Consider the following 18,095-nt stretch of genomic DNA (forward strand, 5'->3'; position numbering starts at 1 on the left):
TTATCTTCCATCTAGTTTACCATTATTACTGCCAGCATTCAAAAATTAAGGGCAAACTGAATTCATACACACTTAGGATCAAATATTACTTAAAAGGGGTGGGTGGGAAGAAAATAATTACACATTTCTAAGGATCATTCAATTATTGGAAATGGGCTTTGTTCTGTATTGGAGAAGAGATCTATGTGTTAAGAAATGTTCCTTTCCCTATGACCTTTCACCCAGTAAAATACAGGAGAGCTGGTACTAAGCTGCACTAAAGGCAACTTATAGATACTGGAAATTTGAAAATAAATTTTATTTTTTAAAAATTAAGGGTCACTTCAACGTTACATTTCTGATAACCCCTGTGGGCACCGTAGGTAGGAATGTGGTGCTCTGTTTAATATGCCTGAAGGCTGGGTGTTGACTGGGTCATCCTTGTGACATCAGAGAATGAGATCAGGGCTAGCCTGGAGACTTTGAGGGTGGACCTGAGTATCAAAAGAGGAATGATGGATGCAGCCAGCCTCCGAGGTGGTAAAAGTATATAATTCTGTGCAACCCTTTGTTCTTTGCACAGGTCCTTTCTGGTCTCTAGTTCCCCTATGTCTGTTGTCTTTTGCTGCAGCTGTTGAAGCTAAAAACGGTTTTGGGGAAACATCCATGCTAGGCAAAAGACCTGGCTTTCCAAGTTATCAACCTTAAAAAAGAGATTTAGAGCAGCATTGTAGATAGTTAAGAAAAAGATTTCTATTCAGAACTCCAAGGGAGAATTCTTGCTTTATAGGACCCTGTTGTCAGTCAGATTTAAGGATTCTGGAAATCAGTGTAATTTGTATTCTGGAACAATTCACTACCTCACATCAAATGGGGAAATCAAACATAGAGAACCAAATACATGTACATGTGCTATTAACGAGTGCATACAAAGAGGAGAACAAATAGAGTAAGTTTATTTGTGGAACAACTTAGGATATTTTTCCCCAGCTTCTGCTGGTTAGACAACAGCAGATGGAAGAGAGGCTGTAGTTTATGTTCTCCATAGACACAAAAACTAGCCATAAATAAAATGTTTAAATCTGGATCTTAAAACCTGGCAACTGAACTTCAGTTAACAAACCTGTCAAGACAGATTTAATTTTGAAGGCTTTACAATTACAATTTCTCCAGGACAAACATGCCATCACTTTCCATTTTACCATACCAGATTGTGCTATCTTTGGAAGCTCCAGTGCCATATTTTTAAAATGGTAACTAATTACCATAGTTCATTCTCGAGATCATGCTGTTTTACATGCATAGTTACTAAAACTGCAGAAGTATAGGCATGGTATCGAATTAGCCTGAGATGTTTAAAACTGAAAAATTCATTAAAGATATAACAATAATAATATATGCCTAAAACAACACAGACACATACAAAATATTGTGGTGCCCCACTAAGCCTTGATTTTCGTGACAGTTGGGCATTCTTGGCTTCTTAAAATTTTTGTACATGCTGGCATCTTACCTGTAGCAAGCCACACCAATGGACTTGCCACACTGGACCTGTGTGGCAAGCAGAAAGTTTGACTGCCAGCAACTGGTTGCCACAGCAATAAAACCCAACATGCTTTGCCAGTTCCGAAGAGCTCTGCATTCACTCGTTAACAAGCTGAGTTTAAGGCAGTGAACACAAATAGCCAGGAATTAGCATCACAGAACTTGAGGCGGTGGCATTGTCTCAGTTGCTTTCTGACTAGGTCTACTCTTTGGCATCTCCAATTCCTCCAGCAGTTATTGCAAACGTGGCTTCATTTTCAGGCATTTCAGGGCTGAGGAAATAGAGAAAGTGGCCTTACAATAGAGATACCACATTTACAATTTCTTTCACAAAACCATTAATTCAACAAAACTTCCTACTTCCTACTGAAGGGTCTGAAAATGGCCTTGCCTCCTTCCTGATTGGGACCAGGGAAGAGAACGAGGCACAACACTACCAGAGTAATTTTTTAATCTTGGCTAACTGAAAACTGAAAGGGTTTTTTTTAGGGGAGAATACAAAAGAAATAGAGAGCAAAAGTGGTTTTTTTAATATCCCGCTATTCGTTACCTGAAGGAATCCCAAAGCAGCTTACAAACATCTTTCCCTTTCCCTCCCCACAGCAAATGCCCTCTGAATTGTGGGGTGATCTGGGGGTAGTCAAACTGCGGCCCTCCAGATGTCCATGGACTACAATTCCCATGAGCCCCTGGGCATGGACATCTGGAGGGCCGCAGTTTGACTACCCCTGTGGAGTAAGCTGTCATTGGGTGCTGGAGAAGAGTGGTGCCAGCATGGGTAGGTGCGCTGATTGGGTGCATACCAGGTCAGTATCCTGAGCTGCTTGAGTTCCTGAGGACATAGCAGCAGCTGGTTAGGGAAAAGTGAATTTGGAGTTATGATGGCCCCCAATTTTGTACCTGTTCTTGGGACATTACCACACTGCTTTGGGACCCCACTAGCTGGTAATATGCTCCCCGGCATGTCCAAATCTCCACCAGTATAGGGGTTTACAGTCACTCTGCCAGCGTGCGGCCGTGGTGAAGCTGCCCCAGTGGATGTATAGTCATCAGTCAGCACACTGTACCAATTCCCCCCATCCCCCATTTTTTATTGTCATTTATACTGAATCAGATTACTAATCCATGGAGGTCAGTATTGTTTACTCAGGCTGGCAACAGTTCTTCAAGCACATTCTTTCTATTCTGATCCTTTTAAATTAGAAATACCAGGGGCTGAGCCTAAGACCATATCCTGCATGCCAAGTAGATGCTTTACCAGTGAGTCACAGTCCCTCCACACCATTTGGAACTAGATTCCAGTTCTATATTTTGATATAATCTACTGTACTAGTGAACATTACCTATCGTATATCTTGGCAATACGCAACTCTCCTCTTCCCTTCCGCAAACTAATCCTTGTTGTAGAAGCATGGGCAAGGATATGGCCCCCAATCGGCTTCTTGGGGTCTACCTGAAAGCTAAGTGAAACAATAACAATCAGATGACATCTGTAGGATAATGACGCTCTATATTGTAGGGCAGGGATTCCCAATCAGGGGGGCCATTGCTCTGTGGGGGTCCATGGGAGCTCTGAAGGGAGTCTGCAGGAGCTCAGAAGTGATGTGGTATGGGAGGGTGTCCAGGCTATCTTCTCAGCTCCTGCTTTTCCCAGCAAAAGGAGGCCTAAGGATGTGAGTAGTGATGTCACTTCCTGGGGTGTGGCAGGGGGCATGGCCTGCTGACATCTCTTCTGGGGCTCCTCAAAGTCTGAAACATTATTTGAGGGGCTCCTCCCTGGTCAAAAGGTTGAAAAAGGCTACCATATGGCATGTAGAATGCTCCTTACAATAGCTGCTTTGCTGTCACTGCTTTGGGGACCTTAGCTAGGGAGCAGAGCCAGAAGCATCCATCATCATCAACAGCAGCAACAGGATCCTTTTATATCATTGACATCATCCATACGGACCAACATCCCTTTCCTTTCTTCACCTTGCTTCCTATTTTTATGATTCATGAAAGAAACAACAACGAAAATAATGTGTTGCTTACGTCATAGTTGCTCCTGGATCAGCAGTCATCTGATTGGTCAGAAATACAGCCACATTATATTCTGCAGTGAGAAATAAGGCCCAAATTAAAGAGGTGGGTATAAAAAAAAAAAAAGAAAATACGCTCACTACTCTACAAGCTAGTTTTTCTTTCTATCACTGCAAATAACCACGAGAAATTATGGTTATGGTTGGTATTACACTGTTAATGAAGGCAGAAGCCTGAGGGCATCAACCTTCAGGAGCGGGTGGTGACCATCAGTGGGGAACCCGAACAAATCCACAAGGCGGTCGGCATCGTCCAGAAGATCCAGGAGGACCCACAGAGCAGCAGCTGCCTCAACATCAGCTATGCCAACATCACAGGCCCTGTGGCCAACTCTAACCCGACTGGATCCCCTTACCAAGGTTCTCCTCTCACCAAGGTTTCCTGCCTATCCAAGGCCTCTTCTGAATCCGCAGCCTTCTTGACCTGTTTGCTGGTTTTTCCCACTATCTATACTTCAACTAGAGCCTCTTGTGGCGCAGAGTGGTAAGGCAGCAGACATGCAGTCTGAAAGCTCTGCCCATGAGGCTGGGAGTTCAATCCCAGCAGCCGGCTCAAGGTTGACTCAGCCTTCCATCCTTCCGAGGTCGGTAAAACGAGTACCCAGCTTGCTGGGGGGTAAATGGTAATGACTGGGGAAGGCACTGGCAAACCACCCCGTATTGAGTCTGCCATGAAAACGCTAGAGGGCGTCACCCCAAGGGTCATACATGACTCGGTGCTTGCACAGGGGATACCTTTACCTTTACCTTTACATGAACTAAAATATTTTTATTTTAATATTTGTATTTTAATATGCTGCTGCTCAAACCTTTAGGTTCCTAACCTGAGCAGAAATTTGAGCATAGGTTTCTCACTACGAAGCCTGACAATTCAGCATTACATATTATGTCTTACGGTGACATCTTATTTGAAAGCAGCACTGGAAAGTGACAACAGGCTACTGATCCACACCAGCATTCTTGTTCATTCAAACAGGTTTTACTCCCTCATACCTTCAGATATTTTTTGTAGCCTTGACAGCATCTGAGCAAGTTTCTGTTGCCTTTCCGCCAGTTCCCCACGGCCACTAAAGTCCACACGGAACAGCGCCATAATAGAATCAATGATCTGCAAAAGTATGTGAGAGAGAAAAGACTATGAAAGCATCCAAGAAAAGAAAAACGGATAACTATAATAATTAAATGTGTACCAATAGTTTGAAAATGCCCGGTTCCTCATGGAATTTTGCAGCCACGTAGTCAAGCAATTCCATTTGATGCTCACCTGATGAGGGAGAAATACCATGGAAAAATAATCAGAAAAAGAGTCGTTGAAATAAACATGTATAGATACAGCATGCTTAGAAATTGGAGTGCCATGTTTCAGTAGCAGTAGTAGTAGTTGTTGTTGTTAGTTGTGAAGTCGTGTCCAGCCCATCGTGACCCCATGGACAATGATCCTCCAGGCCTTCTTGTCCTCTACCATTCCCCGGAGTCCATTTAAGCTCGCAATATTAACATTTAAGTTTCACTAGACTCAGTTCAAAAGATCCATAAAGTTTTGAGACTTCGGTTTCCTTTGTAATAATTAGAAGTGGACTCAAAGAGCACCAAAAGACCCAGACTAATTTGGACATTGAACTCTGGCATCCTAATCAGGGAGAATCAATCATTTGGAGGTGTATCCAAAGAACTTCTCAGTCTGTTTCATCTATCTACAAGTCATTCAACTGCTATGTCCTCTTCCTCCAAAAGTGTATCAGGGCACAGAGATGATGAGCTCTGCATCATGCCTTGTTTCCTTTGAGTCTTTTCCACTTGGAAGTTGACACCACTTACAATGAAATACAAGCCAGAATAATGTTTGTTTGTTCATTGTTCGTTTGTTGTTCGTTACCTTTATTGGCATTCCATAGCATTGCATTACAACATGTTATAATGTTTGTTTTGTTAATGTCATTCCTCCCACTGGAAAGGAGCAAGAATAAGAACTTTCATGTAGCCCTTCTGTTGAAGGAAGTGAGAAGTGTTACGTGGATTACCACCATCACTTCTGCCTATTGCACTATTTATTGGACTTCTAGAAAAATAATAGCATGTGAAATGTTTATTAACTAAACAAACCACTTGGCCTGGACATGTCCATATCAACAGAACACAACTTAAATGTCAAAGTGGAAAATGGAAGGAACGTTCCTACTGACTCTTCAACACAGAGCAACAACGATGGAAATAATCTCAAATCTTCAGTTGTAAACTCACTTGTGTATGCTCGTGCATACAGTACATTATCCAGAACTGCATCATGGTCGACATTGAAGCGATCAGCAATGTCACGAAGACGGTCAGGACGACTTTAGTGTTTTGAAGTTAAGGACTTCCTAATTTAATTCATTTTTATATACTCAAGCAAATAACCTCACTGGCAGTTCATATGCTACACTGAAGTACTTGGTCTGCAAGTACTGCAAGTTCCCCCAATCCTATAAAGCTAAAGATTTGTAGTTGCCAAACCCCCAGGTAGCACCTGGAGATCTCCCACTATTACAATTGATGAACCAAGATTGGTTCCCTTCGAGAAAATAGATGCTTTGGAATGTGGAATGTATGGCAGCATCCTCTGAGGCCCTCACCCTCCACAAGCTCCACCCCCCCCCCAAATCTCCAAGTATTTTCCAACCCAGAGCTGCCAACCCTATAAAGACCAGAGATGGCTCTATAGTTCAGACCTCCTACCTGAAGCATCTCCTCTGTTTCAGTTTTTAATTGTCAGTTGTACTCTAGGAAAGTCTTCCGACTAACTTATATAAAACTGTTAAATCTTTAAAAAAAAAAGGATACAAAGTGTTTTCTGTGTCAATGAAGATGATCTTCCCACCAGTGTACCCATCTGTAGATGGAAGCTGGGCTGTCACTATAATACATGATAAGGAAAGAAGAAGTTTAATGTAGAGGCAACCCCCTAACATAAAACAGGTGTATTTAATGATCTCATTAATTAAAATATGCCATGCCTGAATCTTGATGCAGAAACAATTATTTTATTATGATGGGATTATTTTAAAATCAAAGTGAAAGTGTCCCAAGTGCCTTTGAACACAACACAAAAGATATAATTCTCAGTATGACTGTTATACATACCACAAAGTGTATGAGAAAGCTGAGTTTTCCCTGTTCGGAATTCTAATAGAAAGGAAAAATAAACACTGAAATTTTGCAAAGTACAGGAATACTAAGAATACTTTCCAACACATCAGGTTGCCAACTTCCCAATGGGATTTGGAGATATCTTGGAATTACAATTGATCTCCAGACTACAGCTCCCCTGGAGAATGTGGCTACTTTGGAGGGTAGTTTCTATGGCATTACACCCCACTGTAATCCCTATCTAACCTGTTTAGCCATACCTCTTCCTTACTTTGAGGAGTTTATAGACTTCAAAAATAGAAATGTCCTTCCACGACACATCTAATATTAGGTTTGCAATATGCTGTTGGGCAGAAATGGACTTTGGAGGGCAAAAACATCTATACGCCAAAGGTACACAATCTGTTCCCAAACAGAAAACATGGATGCCAGCCAGATACTAAGTCTCCAGCCTTTCCTGGACTTTTTACATTACATTGGTTTAGTGGGATGGCAGGGGCTGACTCACTAATGGACTCCTCTTCCCACCCAAAGCTGGCTGCATATCTTTAGGACAACAGGATCTCTGGTAAAGTGCTACTCCCGAACTCTCCTTCCCAGTTGCACCCGCAAAACTCAGTTAGTGACCACTCAAAGGATGTTCCATATTAACAATCTCCTATCCTGTAATTCAGATACATTGACATCTTTGGTTATAACCTGGTATAGCAAGCATCACATCAGCCATAGCCCAAGTTTACAATTTTCCTTTTGAACACATAGCACCCATCGTTTTGTGTGTGCATGTTCTGGAACTCTCCGCACGCCCCCTGCTTAAATATGGGGCCTGCCTTCCTCTTCTGTGTGTAAGTTTCTTGGCACTATGCACACACCACCTGCTTGCATGTGGGCTACTTTTCTTCTCCAAGATGCTGGTCATACTTATTGGTTCCACAGAATTCTTCAAGTCGTTACGGTAACGGTAGCTTTGCCACTTCCCCGTATCTATTTTGGTTCAACCCTGTCTTCCTTAGTTTAATATCTTGTGTTTATATTCCAAGAATTGTTGGTGTGTTTGTTTGAAAGTCGCCTTCAAGTTCTTATTTAATAAAACAACTTTCCAATTATCCTGACCGGTTTATTTCAGGAGTTTCTAAACAAAATAACGCAGGCCATTTCTGCACATGCAAAATACAGCTGGACAGCCTCTGAATGTTGTCGGCATATTCAGCCCCCTCCACATGATGTCGCCAACATTCCAATGGCTGTCCAATAGGCAGCTCAGAATTTCACTATTTTTAAATCGCAATGTGGTAAATCCAGGAAAGTGGATTTACCACCCTAAAACATGTGAACCACTGGTGAGCAACTAGTGGTCAACCAGCAAAAAGACCATATGAAGGGGGAAACTTGCTATAGTCTCGGCAGCTTTGCCTGCCCTTGCACCCACCTTCACTTCTCCATTTCTGCCGTCATTTCTGCCCAAGTGCTCCTTCCCTCTCTTCTCTCGTGTCATACCCCTGTCCCTTCTGCTCCTCTTGTCCCCCCACTCCACTGGTCCGCCTGCCTGCCACTCAGAAAATGGCAGAAAAGCCTCTCTGTGCTCTCATGCAAGAGAATTAGCTAACAAAAAGAAAGGTCCAGGCATTCACTGCTGCACAAGGTTCCACATGCAGGGAGTTATGTATGTCACACACACACAAACACCTGCTTGCTAGCAGAAGATGGTTCCCCATAAGGAGGCAGCTCAGGCAGCAAGGCCTCATGGCATCTTCTGTTGGGTGCACCCTGATTGGGCTAGCCCCTAGATGGCCCACCACTACAAGGCGGCCGCACAGTGCTCTGAAAGCCTCATGCCCAGACACAGCCTGGCCATCGAGGGAGTGGACCTACAGTGCCCTGTCTGACCCTCTGCTTGGCCCAGCTGCACCCGTGGCCTGCTGTTGCCGCATTTGGATCTCCCTCCCTCCTGCGGCTGCATGATGGGAGGCCAGGGCTTGGAGGGCCCAACCTCCTGTGGCACTGAACCAGCAACCATGAGTGCTGCTCAGCCCTGCCACAGCCGCAGGATGCCAAGCCTGGCTGTGGGGCGCCTGCCATACAATGGTGCCGAACCAGCCACCTCGAGCGCTGCTTGGCCCCACCACGGCAGCAGGGCAGCACGCCCGCCAACACTGGTTGCCCCCACTGCCGCTGCAGCATGGGAGCCCACAGTTGAGGCACTTGCCCTCCAGGAGCACCCAGGCAGCCAAAGTATCACGCCAGTTCAAGGCCCCATCTAGGGCGCATTGTATTCTGCTATGCAACAGGCTTTCTGGCTAGTTTGTACATAATGTTAAATCTATTGTGGCACTTTGTGAACGTAAACTCCAACCTAGGTATGCTGGTCACTAGGTGGGACTTGGGGATTACAGGTAATTTCCAGACTAAAGAGATCAATTCCCCTGGATAACATGACTGCTTTGGAGGGTGGGCGCCAAAGCATAACACTTCCTGTCCCCAATCCTGCTCACTCCCAACTCCAACCCAAAGTCACCAGTTTTCTCCCAGCTCAGAGCTGGCATCTTTATAGACTCACCCACCCATGATAAATCCTGCTTACAAATGCAGTCTTTTATGACATGCATGTCTAGTGTATTCAACTACTGACCTCCAAAGGCTTCTGTGATGGCCATGCTTTCAATCCCACCTCCTAGCAGTTTACTAACAGATGGGAGAGAGAAAGAGAAAGTAAGCAAAACAGGGTCTAAAACGAGAACAGCAACATGAAAGGATTTTTTGCTTCAATGAAAAATGTGCTAAAGATTGGTTCTTATGTTGTTGTTTTGAACATATTGAGTGGAATGGTGTTAGCCATTAACTGGTTCCTGCTGCTTGTTAGTTTAAGGCAGGGAGCTGCTTGTTATTTTATAATGCCATATTATATACACTGAATGAATACATTCTGTGGAGTTGCTACTGTGACATGTGATGTGACTAGGATATTCAAGTGATCTTCAGACTCAAAAGATTACCTCAGAAAATGATATATTTTTCACTGTTTCATGTAAGCATGGGCATAAAAGCGGCAATCATACAGTTAAGGACTGCATGTCACCCTCCACACTGAAAAATTAAACAATCAGTATAATAACAAACAAGATCAAAAGAAATTATTTTGATGTGTGTGTTGGTAAGGTTAAATCTACAGACTATGTATCCCAGCAACCTCCAGCACTGGGGCCCTTTCTGGAGACGAGGAAGAATGGAGAGGGGCTGGAAAAAGGAGAATACAGTCTTTTTCTTTTATTTTGTGGGATTGTAGGACAGATTTATTTATGTTAAATTGAGATTGAAAGTAGACTTTACTAACAAACAAAAAGTGTGCAGGGAGGACGTTAAATTGCAATGTTTCTTGCTTACTCACTCAAATTCCTGGCTCCCTGTGGTGATATGGAATACCCTCTTGCGCTTCTCACTGTATTCAAATGCAGTCAGAAATCCTGGTTCCTGGGGAAAACAGGAAGCAAACAAAATGAGTATGGCTTTAGATGGCTCTAACAAGATGAACAGTGTGATTCAAGAACGATGCTGCTTTGAAACGTCACAAGATACTGAGTTGGTCCTCACCAAAAACAGCTTGTTGCCATGCTCAAACCATATTTATGCCATCATATTTATCCCTCCACAGCACAAAAGAGTTCTGTTATAAATAAAATTAACAATATTTCTTAATAAATTCACCTTGAATCCTAAACTTTTCTGTTTGCAGAAGGCACTTTTGTCTGTAGTAGAAGGGGGAAGCAATCTTTGCTTATTTCCCCCTCCCCTTATTACAGATCCTCACTTTGCCCCCACCCTGTTCTTGGTGGTCCACTGACTCTGAGGGTATAATTTCAAGGCTCACAGTACATTGCAGTGGTTGAGGGGAGGCAGGCCCCCTTTATTTGCCCTGGTCAATATTCACCCTATAGCTGTTTTGACACTGACAGTTGGAAATGCTTGAAGGATTACTTATAGTTGTTAAGTATAAGCAGTAGCTTTGGCTTACTATAAGCTTGTTGGCTGCCTCTTTAATCTTCTCCACTTTGACCTCTGAGAGTCCCTTCACATTGCATAGTGCCCGCCTTGTTGTCATCTGAATTCCTTTAATAGTACAAATGCCCACCGATTTCAATTTTTTAATATCAGCCGCATTCTGCAAAATAAGTAAATATGACCTGAACTCTTGACGTTAATTAATCTAGAAGTTTAATCACTAATAACCACTGCAATGAGGAGATTTTGGATGCTGGTATTCAGGTTAGGTTGGAATTTATCTGATTGTTATTGTATTTTGGTTGTTATTCTATGGATTTTTTTGGTACCTGTTCCAGAAAGGAAGATTGGATAAAAATTCTGAAAATAACTGGATACAGTAAACATACACTGTTTTATTGTTTGGGGCTCTCACTTCTCCAGGAAGTAGACATTTGAGGCCAACCTTTGCATGACAGGAAATCAGAATACTGACTATTCCAGGAAAGGTCTTATTTCTTCTACTGACCAGACTACAGTATGTCCCTATTTCTTAGCAGAAATATGGCACAGGCCATAATCATATCTCATTTTTAACAAATGTGCTTAAAAGTCTCTAGTGCCCTATAATTAAAAATGTAAACATTTCTATGCTTTCTTTGTGTAGTATTGAACAAATTGCTTTGTTCAAGAACAACACAAATCATTAAAACAGTAGCATATTTTCTGCACAGAGCAAAGAGTTGGGCTAAATGACCACCATAGCTCCTTTCATGTCTAGAACTCTTGTCACTTCCTTTAGCAGGAGTTCCATAGTAATTATTTTGTTTATTTATTTATTTATCATACTTATATACCGCCCTCCCCGGAGGCTCAGGGGGGGAAGACATTATGGGGGAGACATTTACTTAGGAGCAGGGTGCTTCTGTCCACAGCAAAAGTATGGAAGGAAATAGATATAAGAACAACTCTAGAGTATCACTAATTTCTCTGTGATGCATGTACTACACACTGCTGTTTTAAAGTAAGCCTGAATGCTTTATTAAGGTGATAGATTAATAGTTTCCTATTCTACCAGGCTGGATTGTTTTTTTAATAGTTTCTGATAGCTCTTTAGATTATTGGCATTAATACAAGTACTAAGCTAGTCAGAAATATTGACCTGCTGTTCTTAGTATTATACTTTTGTTGTTTACTATTATTTTAAAATTTGTTAACTGTTCCTAATTCTTTGTTATAAACACGATAAAAATAATAATTAGAAAAAAGGATGGAAGAAACAGGGGAACGTCACTTGATGAGTATGGTGTTTTGGCTTCACTCATTTACAGGTATTTATACAACCCAAAGAAGGCTGATATTGGCCCACACATAAAATCATTCTGATGATGACTGTAAACAACTAAAATTGGTTCATACCAGTGGTCAGCACTTCAGCAGAGAAGAATAAAGATGGGCGAAGTTGGGAAGGATTGGCAATGTTAGCCAGGAATGTAAGTGTGGAAATAGTGTAAGCCACACAGGGGATAAAATGGCAGGCACATAAACCCATTAACACAAACCCATAAACATAACTAAACAGTCCTTGAATTAGTGGAGAAACAGTCAGGTCAGATGCTTGAACACAACAAACTGTTTCCCACTATATGTATATGTACTAAATGTATACAAATATGCTTACAATCCCATGCTTCTGTAGCAGATCAATGTCCTGAAAAAAGGATTCCTAAATGGAAAAAAAAGTGGTTATTTTGATATACAGTCAGCCATGTTTTATTTTAAGCAAAAAGTTAATAATCTATTATCCCAGAATGGTGTATAACAGTTTTTGAACATTATCTATAAATGTGGCTTAAGAGGTTAAGAACTATTGCTTAATTAACTTGGCATCCATACCTCATCATCTTGGTACCCTGGTTCTTCCTGTACCACCTGATCTTCCATGGATTTCATTTTAGAGAAGAGATATTTTCAGTCAGTTCTGCTGCAGAAAGCAAAATAATCAGGTATGTCAGTCACACTGTTGTAGGTTTAGAATACGTTATTACTGCCAGTCAGATGACTGTAATTTTCATCTCTTATAACCTCAACTAAGTAAAATCCAAAAACAAGTTATTTGAGCTGAAGGGTATTTGAACCACACACACAGACTTGATTTGGCGTATCATAGGATTTCTATTGATACAGGTCTTTTTGAAACTCAAAGACGAATGTATATCCAGAAGTGATTTCCAAGCCAAGGGTAATTTTTTAAAGACACAGTAAAATGTCAGAGATTGCTTTTGGGATGTTTGCATGGATATTTTCATTTTGGGTTCACTCTATGTATGTATGTATGATTATATGTAAAAACATCTTTGATGAAGATGGTGTTTATGGGACAATATATCCATTAGTTATACCGTTGGTTTTTGCAAGCTGAGTACTTGTGCCTGATGTTTGTTTTATATGTCTAAAAGAATTATTCAGTTCCTCCTATTTTAATGCTTCCATTGCTATACAGCAGCAGTGGCTCATTTATTCAGCCTAGAGAGGCAGTCGTTCACCCACTGCTGAGCATTGGAGCCTCCAAGACTACAAGTTACAACAAGTGTACATACAATCTGGATTGTACATACAATCTTGATTTTCTTTACATATTTCTTATTGCAATTCAATGCATATACAGCTGAACCTATAATAAAAACTGCACATTTATCCAGATACTGGTGCTTAGTTTCATTTGTAAAATAAATGTGCATTGGGTCTTTATTACACTGTATTATTACCCTTTATTATCACTGTAATACATGAAAAGGGTATTCTGTGCTAGCAACATGCAAGGCATTATCTAATTTAGCTCACATATGAAAATCCCTATGTTTATGATTTTGTGATTTCAAAATTTCCCACATGAAATGGAGATGATAAAGTCTCCATGCATGGGTGTTAATACCACAGAATTAACGCATGATTTGACTTTCCAAAAATGTTCTTCTCTTATGCAAAAAATGTAGAATGCTTGCAGCAGCAGGAAAAGAATGACACCTGCCACCCCATCACTCAGAGAGATGCAATTGAAGTGACAGGTGATACCACTGTGAGGAAGAGAAAATCTAATAATTTGTCCATTGTGATTCAAAATACAGTGACAGACAAAAAGCTATCAATACTATAGCACGTGTTTATTTTTACTCTCTGGCTAATGCTTCTTAGATTCAAACTATAAAGGATACAACCTATTACAAAAAAAAACAAAACAGTAGCTCATTAGGACATTACATCAGGTCTGCCTCAGTTACATATTGTGGAAGGTAGTCCCCCTCCATTTATTTATTTTTTAACGTGGAAGGGATAAATGTGTACAGAGATGAACAATCTCAGCGTGTGGCTTGTCTTTTCATGATTTCTTTTATCCTTGGCTAGGCCATAGAACTAGGAATGCAAGTCTCCAGGTGAGACTTGGAGATGACCTGGAATTATAATTCATCTCCAAACTTTGGAGATTTATTTATTTATTTATTTATTTATTTATCATACTTTTATACCGCCCTCCCCGGAGGCTCAGGGCGGTTTACGTTATAACAGAGAACCATACATAAAACAGATCAATTCTCCTGGATAAAATGGGAGCTTTGGTGGGTGGACTTTGACACTGCTGAGGTCTCAGTCCTCCCCAGGCTCGATCCCCAAATCTCCAGGAGTTTCCCAACCTTGATCTAGCAATCTTCCCTACCCATCCCCCACCAGTGGCCTAGGGGGACCTGGCAACCCTATATGAAACATAACTGTCTGGAAGGCCAGCTTTTTTTTGCATGCGTGGGGGGGGGGGGCTACAAGGAAGTTAACAGTAGGCATGGGGGTTTAATTCCTCACATTCTAAAATTGTAGTCCCACGTTCATTTTATATGTGATTGGGGGTCCACCCAGTTTTAAACAAACGAGACAGCTGTTGCCACATGCAGCTGAGGCCATCACTGTTTTGTGGAGGGGCAAATCCGTATCTACTGTGGCATAGAACAAAAAATGTGTTTAGTGTAAATATATCATTTGTTTATTATTTATGGGGCTCAAGTATATAAAAATATAAAAACACTTAAAACAGCAGGGAGTGACACTTTGTGGGTCACATATATATTAGTTACATATGCCCAAACATCCAAAGACTTAACGTGTTTTGACCTTTACAGATCTTCCTCAGAGGTCAGTATGAAGCACACACAAATATTTTAAAACACAGATATAAAGGGATGATATTTAACTCTGTGTCATGAAGACCATACAATTCACATTTCCACACATTAAGTCTCTTTTGAATGGAGAGGCCATACCCGCCCCTGAAACCCCCCCCCCCAGCTGTTGGCAATCCCGTGAGGCACAAGCAATGCCAAATCTGAGGAGAAAATGAAGTCACCATGGCTTCTAAAACAAGACAAATGTGCTCCGGAGTGGGCCAAGGCTGTAAAAAACAATAACATCCAGAGATGGGAAACACTCTAAACCAGGGGTAGTCAAACTGCGGCCCTCCAGATGTCCATGGACTACAATTCCCACAAGCCCCTGCCAGCATTCGCTGGCAGGGGCTTGTGGGAATTGTAGTCCATGCCGCAGTTTGACTACCCCTGCTCTAAACATTCTTACCCACATTTGCACAATGATAGCTCTCCTGAGAAGTGGAATTTGGAAACTAGAGAGGAGACCTGGCAGATGAGGCAGCAACTAGTGGCTCAAAATGGGGTGAGGGATGACTGAAGCCTAATGAACCTAAAAGGCGAAATAATATCAATCACTCTCAAGTCAGTTATATGTCTGAAATGGCAGTTGTGAAACTCTGAAGAGTGCATGTATTTTGGATCTGACAGAAGGCCCTGATACCAGGCAACCCGGCCTAACAACATTTATGCTGCTTCTCACATGGTTTAGGCACCATACCAACCTATAGCTCTAAACTGCTGAAATACCAGCCACTTAAGCATAAAGTAATGGGTCTTTTAGTAGATTCAGATCATGTAAAATTCAGCTTCAAGGCCCAGAGGGGGAGAAGAGGACCAACATTCAGTGTTGAGCTCCTCATTGGCTCACAGCCTTGCTGACCACCTGATAAGAAATATCTACAGGGAATGTTTAGGCAGCTCCCATCCTGCCCAACCCATCTGGAATGCAAGGAAGAGGAACTGAGGAAGGTGTGAGAAACAGAAAATATCACTCTGTTTGAGGAAGGCAGAGATATGCAGTTTTCCACAGTTTGATTGTCACAACAAAGTCATCTCAAAGCACAAGGGAAAATTGTGTTAAGTATTCCCTTTTCAGATGTTATGCAGCTGTTTAGACCATATTTATACTTTAGGGCTTTCATCATCTCATACCAGCAAAAATATACCTTTGGCATGAAGAACCAGTCTAATTCTCATATTATGTACTCTGTCCAGATAAATTTAGAAAATATACATGCCTCTCATCAAGTTTTGAACACAGTATGTAAATAGCATAGAAGAAAAAACGGGATATTGTTTGGGAATATTTTTAATGAACATGCATGCCACATTTTACATGAGAAATGATCCACTACCATCCTTCACCTTCCCAGTGCAGATAAAACCCAGGTCTATGGAGAAGCAAATCCTATTTTATTGAGTGGGGTTCACTCGCTAGAAAGTGTTTCTAGAACTTTATTTGTGAATTTTAAAAAGAGGGCATTTTTCTGCCTCCACTGTCAGTTGTATGGGTGATCTGTGATTATCCCTCGATGGGTAGGGAGATTCTAAACATGCTTAGATGCAGTTTCAGATGTGCCTTGGCATCTTGCTCCATAGCTGTGTGTGCATTCTTGGCCACACCCCCACTCTGTGGGTTCTCTTAACTTTGTGAAACTAATGGCCATTTTGCTGCTGCTTCCTGGACCTCTGCAAGACTGGTAAATATTACCTTTCCCCTAAAAAAACTTTCCCTCCATCCTCCCTGATTTACCTAGTTATCCTCTTGTATGTATTTTTAGAGTGTTTGTGCATGCATTTTGCCCCTTTCTCTTCTACATAAAATCTTTCCCATAAAATATCTGCCTGGTTAAGGGAAAAATCTCTGTAAACAGTGGTGGAGAATAACCCCTTTCACTTTTTCTCATTTAAAGCTAATTTCCCCAGAGTCAGGCCAGTCCCTTTTTCAGTGGTAGGGAGCAAAATAGTCTGTGCACTAGAAGCTACCTAGCCAGAAAGCACAATGCCCCATTTATTTTTTAAAGTTCCAACTTCCTGGTGATCCCTGGCCCCAAGGAAGCTCTCTTGACCTCAACCAGGGCCAGATCTTTCTCCATCCTGGCCCCCACCTGGTGAAACAAGCTCCCAGAGGCGATCAGGGCCCTGACAGAACTCAAAACAGTTCCGCAGGGCCTGCAAAAGGGAATTCCTCCACCAGCCATTTGGTTGAGGTCGACTAGAACCATTTCTTCCCATTGGCCCCCCTCAGCCTCCCTCCTACAACCATCACTGCAGATTAGCCCGCCCACCGGGCCATCAGCAAGCGTTGATTCATTGTTCTCCTCAATGTTTTATTGTTCATAATGTTATAGTTATTATTGAATTATTATACACTGAGTTATTAATATTGTTCCTTTTTGATGTAAACTGCCCTGAGCCTTTGAGGAGGGTGGTTTATAAATATAAGAAATAAATAAAAAGCCTTTTGTGACAGGGCTATTTCATTTAAAGGAGAAAGTGTTTTAACGAAAATGCAGTTAAAAAACATAAGCTATTGTTACTCCACAAAGGCATTAATGCTTCAGACTTCTTCCACCTGGTTTCATAGATCTACTACTATTCAGGGTTAATTCTTTGTGACATAATGTGGATTTTCAAAATTGCAGATTGTTTCATGTATGGTTCATAAGTTCAATGTAAACTGCCCTGAGACTCCGAGGAGGGCGGTATATAAATATAATAAATAAGTAAATAAAAATCTGTTATCACCTGCACAAAAATGAAGCCTTGAGGAGAGGGCTATCGCTGGACACTTCCACACGATTTTTTCCCTCATGTGACAAACTGCATGATCCTGCTTTTTGAGCTTCCACAGGGTATCATGCTCATTTGGAATGTGATTTGTAGAGATCCTGTACTTTCCCCCTTGGGACTAGATTTGAGTAGATAAATGGTTAGGATTGTACTGCTAGATAAAGTATAACTGATCATTAGAACCAGTCACCTTGACCACAATAGCCCTTTTTGATCCAGAGATAAGTTGTTTTGCAACAGAGGGGTTGTTATTTGAAAAACACAAATTTAGACTCGGATAGATGCTTTGACTCAAAAAGGTATACTCTGAAAATGCAGTAAATTTAAGGTGCTGCTAGGCTGAAATCTAGCTCTACTAGATTTACTTGTTTACTGTATTGAATCCATAATATTTGCATGAAACATG

At 41.5% G+C, this 18,095-nt stretch overlaps 1 protein-coding gene across 9 annotated transcripts; it reads right to left on the minus strand.

Moving 5' to 3' along the window:
• Positions 1-917: 917 nt before the first annotated feature.
• Positions 918-15,834, minus strand: DMC1 (DNA meiotic recombinase 1). Of its 9 annotated transcripts, XM_077340949.1 has the most exons (15): positions 15,097-15,195; positions 13,639-13,780; positions 12,600-12,687; positions 12,385-12,429; positions 10,738-10,884; positions 10,114-10,196; positions 9,358-9,410; positions 6,723-6,764; positions 6,423-6,495; positions 5,844-5,935; positions 4,793-4,866; positions 4,596-4,710; positions 3,556-3,616; positions 2,868-2,984; positions 918-1,796 (listed from the first exon to the last, which is right to left on the minus strand). In XM_077340949.1, exons 3-15 carry the CDS (start codon positions 12,654-12,656, stop codon positions 1,727-1,729), a joined length of 1,029 nt encoding a protein of 342 aa, XP_077197064.1. In that variant the 5' UTR covers positions 12,657-12,687; positions 13,639-13,780; positions 15,097-15,195; the 3' UTR covers positions 918-1,726. The 9 variants fall into 9 exon arrangements, with proteins under 9 accessions (XP_077197064.1, XP_077197067.1, XP_077197061.1 ...); XM_077340952.1 differs by lacking the exons at positions 13,639-13,780; positions 15,097-15,195 and adding an exon at positions 15,619-15,834 and having other exon boundaries at positions 12,600-12,684; XM_077340946.1 differs by lacking the exons at positions 13,639-13,780; positions 15,097-15,195 and adding an exon at positions 15,619-15,834.
• Positions 15,835-18,095: the final 2,261 nt, after the last annotated feature.

Source organism: Paroedura picta, chromosome 5 (genome assembly GCF_049243985.1).
Source record: "Paroedura picta isolate Pp20150507F chromosome 5, Ppicta_v3.0, whole genome shotgun sequence".
NCBI classification, from domain to species: domain Eukaryota; kingdom Metazoa; phylum Chordata; class Lepidosauria; order Squamata; family Gekkonidae; genus Paroedura; species Paroedura picta.

Excerpts from the sequence above, each read along its gene's own strand:
- DMC1 (XM_077340952.1), bottom strand. The coding sequence starts at position 12,656 with ATGAAATCCATGGAAGATCAGGTGGTACAGGAAGAACCAGGGTACCAA. Across the intron at positions 12,430-12,599 it reads CAGGGTACCAAGATGATGAG|GAATCCTTTTTTCAGGACAT; the intron begins GTATGGATGCCA and ends TTTTCCATTTAG. Across the intron at positions 6,765-9,357 it reads CATCACAGAAGCCTTTGGAG|AATTCCGAACAGGGAAAACT; the intron begins GTCAGTAGTTGA and ends CCTTTCTATTAG.